This window comes from Leptodactylus fuscus, chromosome 7 (assembly GCF_031893055.1).
Source record: "Leptodactylus fuscus isolate aLepFus1 chromosome 7, aLepFus1.hap2, whole genome shotgun sequence".
Taxonomy (NCBI): Eukaryota; Metazoa; Chordata; class Amphibia; order Anura; family Leptodactylidae; genus Leptodactylus; species Leptodactylus fuscus.
Genome location: NC_134271.1, coordinates 7,376,160 through 7,389,048, shown reverse-complemented (window position 1 = coordinate 7,389,048; position 12,889 = coordinate 7,376,160). Strand labels below are relative to the sequence as shown.

The following is a 12,889-nucleotide window of genomic DNA, read 5'->3' as shown; positions in this document are numbered from 1 at the left end:
AACGATTCGCAAGGGTCTGGTGCGTCTAACCTATCTGCAGGGCTGGGTTGTGGAGTCAACCCCTTTTAAGATGCCAATGAACTTCCCCTTTAAGTGGCTATTGTTTGGTTTGTATCTTTTGTCCGGAGTGTTCTGTTCTGTAGGAATGGTTTTGTATTTGCTGCTATATGATGATAAGACCTCTAAATAAAATCTAGTAAGGAATTTGATGGGGAACCTATCCCACGCATTGGGTTGTAAGAGGGATATCCCTTTAAGGTGGGCACAATGTGCAAAGATATTCACAGTAACCACGTGATCACTGCAATCGCTACTATGTAACCATCCCAAGAGAAAAAACAGCCTGGCCAGATTCTGCACAACCTCGTTGCACTGAGGTCGTGGTCGGAGTCGTCTGCAGCTTAGGATCGGTTTCATGCCATCCACAACAACTGCGCCAAAAGTTTAATTATCTAAACCAATTACAATAAAAGTCGTACAAAATGTGAGAAAATGTAAAGAGAACCTGAAACTTCTGACATCAAACATCGATCCTGAGTTGGCTGGTAAGTCACAATCGCAGACACTAAGACGTTTGTTGGGGACCGCGATGGGGTCGACAATTACCCCATAATAAATATGGCACAAAAAGGTGATTTCTGAGTGTAGGATATAAAGGGGGCTCATCCCCTAGTGGTTTCTAACTGGCCACTCTCCAGCCATCGCCCAACTACAACTCCCAGCGTGCTTTGTCACGACATGGTAGGAGTTACAGTTTTGCAACCGCCAGGAAGCCACAGGAGAAAGAGGAGTTCTGTAGTTTTGACCAAAAATCACCGTGTAGTATTAGTATCGTCACCAAAGTCTATAAAAATATAAAGTGAACAGAAAAAAAATTACATCCTACTGAAATACACAGAACAAAGATCTTACAAAGAGGTTAGAACTTATAGGATTTGCTGCGATTGTGCCATGAAATATTTCTTGGAGGTCGCACCGGAGAGGTTCCCGCCATGTGCTACAACCAAACTGATCTCAGGGTCTTATTGGTAACTGAGAACCCCTTTAAAGGAACACTCCAGGTAAAAATGGTTCACTGGAGGGGTGGGGGCATGTTACATGGGTTTGAGTACAGTTCCACAGTTCCCCGAGGACTCCAGTAGACATATCAATTTTACCTGGAGAGTTCCTTTAAGAGAGAAATCCACTGAAAATAATCATCTGCCCCGTTCTATAGAAGGCCTCCAACACCAGGTCCTGGAAATTAAGCTTTAGGGTTGTTGAGGCGAACTAAAAGGTTCTGACGCCCCATTCACCACCATAGACCATTTCTTTTTTAAATTTTGCCCTTGTAGCCCCCACCTATTTCCATAGGACACGTCAGATTATTGTCGGTGGATTTCTCTATTACGGCCTTCTTATATGGAATGTTTCCTTACAGTCAAGATTGTGGAGGGGCTCATAGAGGAGAGCCATAAGATAGCGTCTCTAGCATGTGCACCGAATGTGGGCGGATGAGAAGAACATCTCAAGGTGTTGTGGTTCAAAGTCTGGTCCCCCTGCTGTGTAGTATGCTGGTGGGCCAGGAGGAGGTAGACCACATGGACCACACGTGCCAAAGCTCACTGCAGTTTCATCACTTTTCATACAGATTTCACAAGTCCTTTCCAAACATTCACGGGTTGATCTGTAGATTCACGTCCTTCGCTCGGCCTTAATAGGCAAATCTTCTGTCTTCAGGGTAGCCAAGCTTGGTCAGGTTGTCCTGACATGCAAACTGGATCATGGGTGGTGGGCCGCACATGAGCACTAGTGGGTTGTCTGAAGGTGGGGGCAGGTACTTCTTAATCATGTCAGCTGTGACAAAACCAGAACCGTACTTCCAACCTGGATAAAACACATGGGGTGAGCAGTTATATAGCTGTAATATGGCACCAGACACGGCCACATCTATAATAGGACGCCAGACACGGCCACGTCTCCCGCCATACTATAATAGGACACCAGACATGGCCACATCTCCCGCCATGCTATAATAGGACGCCAGACACGGCCACATCTCCAGCCATACTATAATAGGACGCCAGACATGGCCACATCTCCCGCCATGCTATAATAGGACACCAGACACGGCCACATCTGCAGCCATACTATAATAGGACACCAGACACGGCCACATCTCCCGCCATACTATAATAGGACACCAGACACGGCCACATCTCCCGCCATACTATAATAGGACACCAGACACGGCCACATCTCCCGCCATACTATAATAGGACACCAGACACGGCCACATCTCCCGCCATACTATAATAGGACACCAGACACGGCCACATCTCCCGCCATACTATAATAGGACGCCAGACACGGCCACATCTCAAGCCATACTATAATAGGACACCAGACACGGCCACATCTCCCGCCATGCTATAATAGGACACCAGACACAGCCACATCTCCAGCCATACTATAATAGGACGCCAGACATGGCCACATCTCCCGCCATGCTATAATAGGACACCAGACACGGCCACATCTCCCGCCATACTATAATAGGACGCCAGACATGGCCACATCTCAAGCCATACTATAATAGGACGCCAGACACGGCCACATCTCCCGCCATGCTATAATAGGACGCCAGACACGGCCACATCTCAAGCCATACTATAATAGGACGCCAGACACGGCCACATCTCCAGCCATACTATAATAGGACGCCAGACATGGCCACATCTCCCGCCATGCTATAATAGGACACCAGACACAGCCACATCTCCCGCCATACTATAATAGGACGCCAGACACGGCCACATCTCAAGCCATACTATAATAGGACACCAGACACGGCCACATCTCCCGCCATACTATAATAGGACGCCAGACACGGCCACATCTCAAGCCATACTATAATAGGACACCAGACACAGCCACATCTCCAGCCATACTATAATAGGACACCAGACACGGCCACATCTCCCGCCATACTATAATAGGACGCCAGACACGGCCACATCTCAAGCCATACTATAATAGGACGCCAGACACGGCCACATCTCCCGCCATACTATACTGTGCACGATGCTCTTCTTACGTGACGGAGGCCTTTGGGCCCCCTCATGTACTTGGGCCAGTTGTGACTTCTTCCTGTAGCCACGACCCTATGTATAGGGATTACAAAGACAAAGCTTCACCCTACCGTAGACATGCGTTACCTTTCGGAGGGCGATCCAGGGTGTAGTGAATCTTAAACTGGTCCGGATGACTCTTGACTACAGATTCCAGCTCTGCTCGCAGTAAAATGTCGTCTTCAGTCTGAAGATAAAGAATTACAAAGTTACTCACAAATAAGGACGCCCTGTATCGGGGAGCGATGGCGCCGACCTCCTGGCTACTCTGGCTGCTGTCTCATCTGTTCCATCTGGTACCATCTCGAGTATCCGGACATGGTGACATACTGCACGCAGCCACTAGGGGGCACTCACACAGACATGTAATATACAATGTAACACAATGACGTCTAATTGGGCCATAATGGAGATTTTATGGTTTCTGGTTATTGTTACCTGGTTGGCAAAGATGAGATAACATTTAGTGTCATCATTTGGATCGTGAGTGATGTGACGGATGAGCTGCAGCATCGGAGTGATCCCTAAGAGAGAAGGGAAAGATCAAACAATGTCCACATAATACTGGTAGAAAGAGTCCAAATAATACTGCCATATAGTGCCCACAAAATACTGCCATGTATGACACACATAATACATCCATACACGTCCCACATAACACTGCCATACAATGCTCACATAATAACGCCATACAGAGCCCACATAATACTGCCATATACAGTCGACAAAATACTGCCATGTATGACACACATAATACATCCATACACGACCCGCATAATACTGCCATACACGTCCCATATAATACCGCCATACAGTGCACAAACACGACATTAGATCAATCTCAGCACAGTTAGAGACGGCAGCTGGCCATGATGTATCACATTATATTGTCTCTTGTTACTGCGGCAGCTGCTTGCACGGTATAATGTTTATAGGTGGACTATTTGATCCATAAAAGTTATACCGCCATGCCGCACTGTTACGTGCAGCGCTACATGTAAGCTGCTCTGTCACGACCTTTGGCCTTCTGCAAACAACAAAGTACAAGTGCAGTATTTCCTCTGCGTCTATCACCGTCCTGCGGTTCTGCCGTCTCTTTTATAAACCCGGTCCCAAACATTTCGGCAGGGTTCGGCGAGTATACAGGTATCACCGTGAGTATCTTGTGTATGGGACTACAAGAACGTGGCACTTACCGGTCCCTCCTGCCAACATGGCAAGGTGCTTTGTGGTCTTAGTCTGAGGCTCCGACTTCTTATCGGGTCTGATGGCGAATTTACCTGAAAGAAACCAGAAAGTGACCAAAGCGTGCAAAGACCCGGGGTCAGATCTGGGGTCAAGAAGAATCTATGAGAAAGCAAGCCATGATGGGAGTTGTAGTACTTGTCCGACTGCGGTATATAAAAGGACCGATCCCGGGGTTGCGATTAAATTGGTGCAGGTGCCTATGCTGACTCTAGTCTGAAGGCACATGGATGACACTTGGAGGACATTACCCTATAAAATCGGCATCAGACCTTGTTGGGGTTAGAAAAATACGGGCCAAATAACTGGATGCATCAATACAAAACACTTCCCAATATATATACTGTTTGCATTCAGCACCGCTTATCTGATCTCATTTGCAAGCTCACTACCCCTCCCTGTGAGCAGTGCAGCCAGAAAACGATACATCACAGCAGCATGTGACCTCAGATGTGGAAGTGACTGAGATGGGAGGACACAGGGAGTGAGAGCAGGCAGATGAATCATGGGAAATGTAGTTTGTCCACAGGGATACAAGGAGCAGCAAGTAAACTAAAGCCACGCAAAGGGGGCACAAGGGAGCGGTGAGGATTTAGCATGGCGGGGGATGGATTTGCAGATTACTTTTGGAAGCCAGAGAATTCCTTTAAGTTATTTTTCGGTCATGTGACAAACCACAAGGTGAGGACGCCGAACTTACCCTTTCCTTTGTAGACTAGAAGACCATTAGGGCCCCGAAAATCTATAGTGTCCCCAATCTTCAGGCCGTCCAAATACTGGGACATTTTTCCTCCATCTGGGAATTTAGGATTCACGTTTTTGTAGTAAACCTGATCAATACAAGAATTACTAAATATTTTACAAAATTTCCCCCCACAAAGTTCTCCGAACAGAGACTGAACCAGCAGGGGATTGATCTAGATAGAAAATCATCAGAATCGTGATTGCAGCTCTGGATGTGACTGGAGCAAAACATTCTATAATATAGAGAAAAATGTAAAGCTCTGAAACTCACCAATACATTTTCCGAGTCCAAAAGGGGTGCACGATCACATATCCTGGGTCTCAAGGATAAACTCCAAACTGAAAAATTTTTTTTCTTCAATAAAATGGATCCGCACTCCTAAAGTCTCGTATTTTTCTTAAAACTTAACTTTTAATCATCCATAAAAAGGTATACAGTCCAAAACAAACATAGACAGTGAAAAGAGTGGAAAAAACTAAGTGTCCATAAAAAACGCCAACGCGTTTCGGGGAAGAAGAAACCCCTTATTATGCCATGAATAAGGGGTTTCTTCTTCTTCCCCGAAACGCGTTGGCGTTTTTTATGGACACTTAGTTTTTTCCACTCTTTTCACTGTCTATGTTTGTTTTGGACTGTATACCTTTTTATGGATGATTAAAAGTTAAGTTTTAAGAAAAATACGAGACTTTAGGAGTGCGGATCCATTTTATTGAAGAAAAAAATTTTTTCAGTTTGGAGCAAAACATTCTCTGCAACCCAAAACAATCACTTTCCCATAGACTTTACCTTTACAACAAGGTCCACATAACCTTTCACCTCGTCGCTGGACACCGGGGTGTACGCCCGCACCACCAAGCTGCCGTTTACTTTCGCGGAGAGGTAAACGTGTTGCCCTATGGGGACAGAATATAGGGTCAGATTAATAAATCGGCTATGGATCCAGGGGCGGAGCCATACCCGTCCGCATATTGTGGCTGTAATACCAGACATAACCTGTAGACAAGGGTGGCGCTATTATTGGAAGCAGCCATGATTTCCTAATCCCGGACAACCCCTTTAAAGGCTCATATAGAGGAGGTTTCAGACGCCCATACACATGACATGAACGGCTCCAAATCTGAGGAGGGTCGGAATCCGTCTTACCTATAGGAAGTCCCAAGACGTGCTCTGAAGACGGGAGGCCAAATCGGAATCTCTTAGTGTCATGGCTGATTTCCTAAAAATAGATAGAAAATATGAAAAAAATTCAGAAATTCAAGCTATGATGTATGCAGCTCCATAACCTAAGTCAATGTTCATGCCTGTTCTCCTAAAATAAGGGGAGTCACGCCCCTCCCCCACTCCCCGACCCTCCAGCTCCAAAAAGATTGGTCTCCTTAGATAACCTGGTGATGACATAGGTCTGGTGATGGCTCCATGAACCTTCATCTGTCCCTTTAAGCAGATTTCTGATTCTTAAAGGGATCCTTAGATATTCTTAAAGGGAGTGTCACCAGAAACCAACATATCAAACCAGCCCTGCAGATAGATAGGTTAGGGTCACCCGAATCAGACAGCGGTTTCCCCTTGTGAATCGGTGTCTCCGTTGCCGAGATATTGCTGTTTTTGTCCATATGCAAATGAGCTTAAGGGACCGCCATTGCTTCAAATGGCTCATTTGCATATGGACAAAAATGACGATATCTCGGTAACAGAGACACCGATTCACAAAGGGAAAACACCGTGTGATTCAGGTGACCCTAACCTATCTATCTGCAGGCTGAGATGATATGTTGGGTTCTGGTGAGGATTCCCTTTAAGAGTAGTTAAAGGTCAAGAACAAGGTCATAGCCCTGCAGGTAATCCCTAATCCACGCCATGTAACAGCTAATCCACATTCTTCCCACAAAGCTCACGTATACAATTACCTGTTTTTCAATAAGAGGGAGGGGATACTTTGTGTTCGGATCTAGAAGGGTGACCGGACCCTTCTTCTGCTGAGAGCCCAGAGATCGGATGACGAATAATAATACGGTGACACCGACGACGGCCAGCGCTAAGATCACATTGGTATCCTGGAAGACAAGAGGCATCATGGGGTTCATAGGTGTAAAGACATTGTAGTCTATGGGAGTCATGGAAAGATCCGGCAAATGTTCCGTCTGTAACTACCAGAGACTACAGGGAGAGGTTCAGTGTAAAATCATCAGAAACCCCGCGGACCCCAAAATAGTCTGAGCCAGTGACCACTTATTAAGCAACTCTAAGATGTTCAGGTCCACGAACAGAAAGATGAATGTTACTGTGTATCTAGTGTAATATATATATACCCCACCAGAGAGCGGCGCCGATGTGACAAGAGAGTCAATGTCATTACTTCACCTATCAATAGTAATGGCTGCGTAATGTATATATATATATAATTACTTTATTCATATGCTGTGATGTCACAGTGATCTTTTTGCGTGTATATTACCCTTGTACAGTGACATCACTGTGTGTATTACCCTTGTACAGTGACATCACTGTGTGTATTATCCTGTACTGTGACATCACTGTGTGTATTATTTCTGTACTGTGACATCACTGTGTGTATTATCCTGTACTGTGACATCACTGTGTGTATTATCCTGTAATGTGACGTCACTGTGTGTATTATCCTGTACTGTGACATCACTGTGTGTATTATCCTGTACTGTGACATCACTGTGTGTATTATCCTGTACTGTGACATCACTGTGTGTATTATCTCTGTACTGTGACATCACTGTGTGTATTATCCTGTACTGTGACATCACTGTGTGTATTATCTCTGTACTGTGACATCACTGTGTGTATTATCCTGTACTGTGACATCACTGTGTGTATTATCCTGTACTGTGACATCACTGTGTGTATTATCCCTGTACTGTGACATCACTGTGTGTATTATCTCTGTACTGTGACATCACTGTGTGTATTATCTCTGTACTGTGACATCACTGTGTGTATTATCCTGTACTGTGACATCACTGTGTGTATTATCCTGTACTGTGACATCACTGTGTGTATTATCCCTGTACTGTGACATCACTGTGTGTATTATCTCTGTACTGTGACATCACTGTGTGTATTATCTCTGTACTGTGACATCACTGTGTGTATTATCCCTGTACTGTGACATCACTGTGTGTATTATCCTGTACTGTGACATCACTGTGTGTATTATCCTGTACTGTGACATCACTGTGTGTATTATCTCTGTACTGTGACATCACTGTGTGTATTATCCCTGTACTGTGACATCACTGTGTGTATTATCTCTGTACTGTGACATCACTGTGTATATTATCCCTGTACTGTGACATCACTGTGTGTATTATCCTGTACTGTGACATCAGTGTGTGTATTATCCTGTACTGTGACATCACTGTGTGTATTATCCCTGTACTGTGACATCACTGTGTGTATTATCCTGTACTGTGACATCACTGTGTGTATTATCCTGTACTGTGACATCACTGTGTGTATTATCCTGTACTGTGACATCACTGTGTGTATTATCCCTGTACTGTGACATCACTGTGTGTATTATCCCTGTACTGTGACATCACTGTGTGTATTATCTCTGTACTGTGACATCACTGTGTGTATTATGCTGTACTGTGACATCACTGTGTGTATTATCCTGTACTGTGACATCACTGTGTGTATTATCTCTGTACTGTGACATCACTGTGTGTATTATGCTGTACTGTGACATCACTGTGTGTATTATCCTGTACTGTGACATCACTGTGTGTATTATCTCTGTACTGTGACATCACTGTGTGTATTATCCTGTACTGTGACATCACTGTGTGTATTATCTCTGTACTGTGACATCACTGTGTGTATTATCTCTGTACTGTGACATCACTGTGTGTATTATCTCTGTACTGTGACATCACTGTGTGTATTATGCTGTACTGTGACATCACTGTGTGTATTATCCTGTACTGTGACATCACTGTGTGTATTATCTCTGTACTGTGACATCACTGTGTGTATTATCCTGTACTGTGACATCACTGTGTGTATTATCTCTGTACTGTGACATCACTGTGTGTATTATCTCTGTACTGTGACATCACTGTGTGTATTATCTCTGTACTGTGACATCACTGTGTGTATTATCCTGTACTGTGACATCACTGTGTGTATTATCTCTGTACTGTGACATCACTGTGTGTATTATCTCTGTACTGTGACATCACTGTGTGTATTATCCTGTACTGTGACATCACTGTGTGTATTATCTCTGTACTGTGACATCACTGTGTGTATTATCCTGTACTGTGACATCACTGTGTGTATTATCTCTGTACTGTGACATCACTGTGTGTATTATCCCTGTACTGTGACATCACTGTGTGTATTATCCTGTACTGTGACATCACTGTGTGTATTATCCTGTACTGTGACATCACTGTGTGTATTATCCTGTACTGTGACATCACTGTGTGTATTATCTCTGTACTGTGACATCACTGTGTGTATTATCTCTGTACTGTGACATCACTGTGTGTATTATCCTGTACTGTGACATCACTGTGTGTATTATCTCTGTACTGTGACATCACTGTGTGTATTATCCTGTACTGTGACATCACTGTATTATCTCTGTACTGTGACATCACTGTGTGTATTATCTCTGTACTGTGACATCACTGTGTGTATTATCCATGTACTGTGACATCACTGTGTGTATTATCCCTGTACTGTGACATCACTGTGTGTATTATCCTGTACTGTGACATCACTGTGTGTATTATCTCTGTACTGTGACATCACTGTGTGTATTATCCCTGTACTGTGACATCACTGTGTGTATTATCCTGTACTGTGACATCACTGTGTGTATTATCCTGTACTGTGACATCACTGTGTGTATTATCCCTGTACTGTGACATCACTGTGTGGATATATAGGAGAGGATATAATATCTATGTAATATATAATACTCCCACTTCTCCTGTGCACACACTGATATACACACAGGCTACAGATTGGTCTCCCTGCACCCCCCTGGGCTCTCCACATTGGGCCCTCCCATGGTCTGACACCACCTCATAGCCCTGGTGCAGCCAATGGCGGATCATCCCTCCCATTCCATACATCAGACCAGGCGCCGCCCCCTGGAGCAGACATGGTCACAGCAATGAATGGGAATACTATACAATGTACAGCTATGTGTATGCACCGATGTAGCAGAGCTGAGGTGGTCAGGAGATTTAAAGGCACAATGCATAGGAATGCAAGGATTGTCTGTACACCTCTGTGCACAATGTGAACATGGAGGTAACACACAACTACACAGCGGTAAAGCCTGAACACTGAGATAATGGAGATATGTACTAGAAAACCAAGAATAAAACACGTTACAGTTATGTCAAACTCATCTGTCTACACCTGACAAAATCAGCATTGCTACATACAGATACAGCAGTACTTATAATGCACTTGCAATTCTCACAATGGAAATAGATAGATAGATAGATAGATAGATAGATAGATAGATAGGAGATAGATAGATAGATAGATAGATAGATAGATAGATAGATAGATAGGAGATAGATAGATAGGAGATAGATAGATGATAGATAGATAGATAGATAGATAGATAGATAGATAGATAGATAGGAGATAGATAGATAGATAGATAGATAGATAGATAGATAGATAGATAGATAGGAGATAGATAGATAGATAGATAGATAGATAGATAGGAGATAGATAGATAGATAGGAGATAGATAGATAGATAGATAGATAGATAGATGATAGATAGATAGATAGATAGATAGATAGATAGATAGATAGATAGGAGATAGATAGATAGATAGATAGATAGATAGATAGATAGGAGATAGATAGATAGATAGATAGATAGATAGATAGGAGATAGATAGATAGGAGATAGATAGATAGATAGATAGATAGATAGATAGATAGGAGATAGATAGATAGATAGATAGATAGATAGATAGGAGATAGATAGATAGATAGATAGATAGATAGGAGATAGATAGATAGGAGATAGATAGATAGATAGATAGATAGATAGATAGATAGATAGATAGATAGATAGGAGATAGATGTAGCAAAATAGAGTAGATTGATACAATAGATAGAGATACAATAGATGGATACATTAAATAGCAACATTCTGCGCCCATAGGGACAAGGGCCATTGTGAGCGCATTATCCGTACAGCACTACAGAATACGCTGCCGCTATATACATGACAAGTACATAATAATAAGCCATCACATCACATATTATAACATTGCTGCAGACATGATGGGGTTAACCGAAGCATGTCATGTGCAATAAAGCGATATAAATCTATATATAATAGGGGTGTGAAGATTTATGCAACTAGTAACACAAAGGAGCAGTGCAGGCACTTACCATGATCCGGGCTCTGCTTCTTGCACTAGTCTGCACAGAGTCCTACATGCACCTGCTGACAACAGACCCCTCCCCTCCCATACATGCTAGCACCGCCTCCTGCACTGGGGCAAGGGTCCCTGGGGCTCCTCTGCAGTGTGAGGGGGGGACTGGGGGATGCGGGTCTAACCCTGAGCACTGGTACAGATATAAAGCATGCTAAGGCTTATAGTCCCCCTGCAGCCATATTACAATGGAGGGGAATTCACACACAGCAGGTTTTGTTGCAGAAATTCTTGTAATGGAAAATCAGTTTCATTCTTCTGAATGGGATCGGTTTGGCGATAAGCACATGGATTCCATCAACAAAGCCTGCCACGTGAATACAGGGGCTGCTGCTGGCACTTGTAGTTCCACAGTCAGTAAGCCGATGACATGGCTGCAGCTACATGAGAAGTCTAACCCTGAGTGTGCTGGGAGTTGTAGTTCTCCAAGGTGGTGCATGCATACACCTTATTGCATCAGAAGGGGTTAAACCCTGTCCCACCTGCACCTGAGAGCGCAGAGTTGGCGTAGTACAGTATTGCGTATCATGTATTGTGTTTGGTGTTGTATACACGCTCAGGTTTCATTCTTTGGCGCAGGTCGTCACATGGTCAGCGTTCTGGCACCTTCCGGAAGACGCATCATACAATGGTTTCTTAGAGGTGGAACAAAGTTGCACCGCAGGAGAAGTTGCTGGTTACTCTTCCATGGTCCGTCCTACTGACATCAGGCACCGGCCAGGCTACACAAGGAGGGTGTTCAGGGTCCCTGTCCAGGTTACGTCACGTCCAACGACAATGGAAAGGCTTCATATCCCGATGGACCAGAAAGCAGCAGCTGTGGGCCGAGACCCTGACTGGGAGCTGACCGTCCAGGAGGTCAAAGACACCCCATCAGAGGAAGTGCGAAAGAGAATAGAAACATTGCATGTTCGCCAATCATTGGGTGCACCCAAGTGCCACAATCCCTCCAAACAGCTGATCAGTGGCGGTTCCAGTTTGGCGACCTATGTCTGATGACCTTATTGATGACGTCCCCTAATAGATATTGATAGGGCAAGTCTGGCTGAGTTGTTAAGGCGCTTACATGTTGCACTCTGGGCCTTGGCCATGTCACATGACCAGCAGACAGACCCCCCAATTCACACAACCCCTCTCTGTAAAGACTCCTTTACTATAGACAGGAATATTACTATTTATTGGCAGCAGACAGGACCTAGAAGTGGTCATCCCGCGCGGGCCAGTCGCTCTGATGCACAGGAGTGTACGACCGATCACTTGGTCTAGATGTATTTGATTTCCGTCCGGGCCCACATTGCACATCTCTTCAGCGTCAGCAGTCTCTATTTACTACAA

At 44.2% G+C, this 12,889-nt stretch overlaps 1 protein-coding gene across 1 annotated transcript; it reads right to left on the bottom strand.

Moving 5' to 3' along the window:
• Positions 1–440: 440 nt before the first annotated feature.
• LOC142212838 (NADH-cytochrome b5 reductase 2) lies at positions 441–11,522 on the bottom strand. Its single transcript, XM_075280907.1, has 9 exons — positions 11,511–11,522; positions 7,008–7,154; positions 6,244–6,316; positions 5,887–5,993; positions 5,056–5,185; positions 4,307–4,390; positions 3,549–3,634; positions 3,198–3,297; positions 441–1,866 (listed from the first exon to the last, which is right to left on the bottom strand). Exons 1-9 carry the CDS (start codon positions 11,511–11,513, stop codon positions 1,694–1,696), a joined length of 903 nt encoding a protein of 300 aa, XP_075137008.1. The 5' UTR covers positions 11,514–11,522; the 3' UTR covers positions 441–1,693.
• Between the last annotated feature and the right edge of the window lie 1,367 nt (positions 11,523–12,889).

Bases quoted from the DNA above. Each gene is read 5' to 3' on its own strand.
- LOC142212838 (XM_075280907.1), bottom strand. The intron at 5,186-5,886 runs GTAAAGTCTATG...TGTATTGATCAG, and splicing joins ATGTGGACCTTGTTGTAAAG to GTTTACTACAAAAACGTGAA. The intron at 4,391-5,055 runs GTAAGTTCGGCG...GGTTTCTTTCAG, and splicing joins TCTAGTCTACAAAGGAAAGG to GTAAATTCGCCATCAGACCC.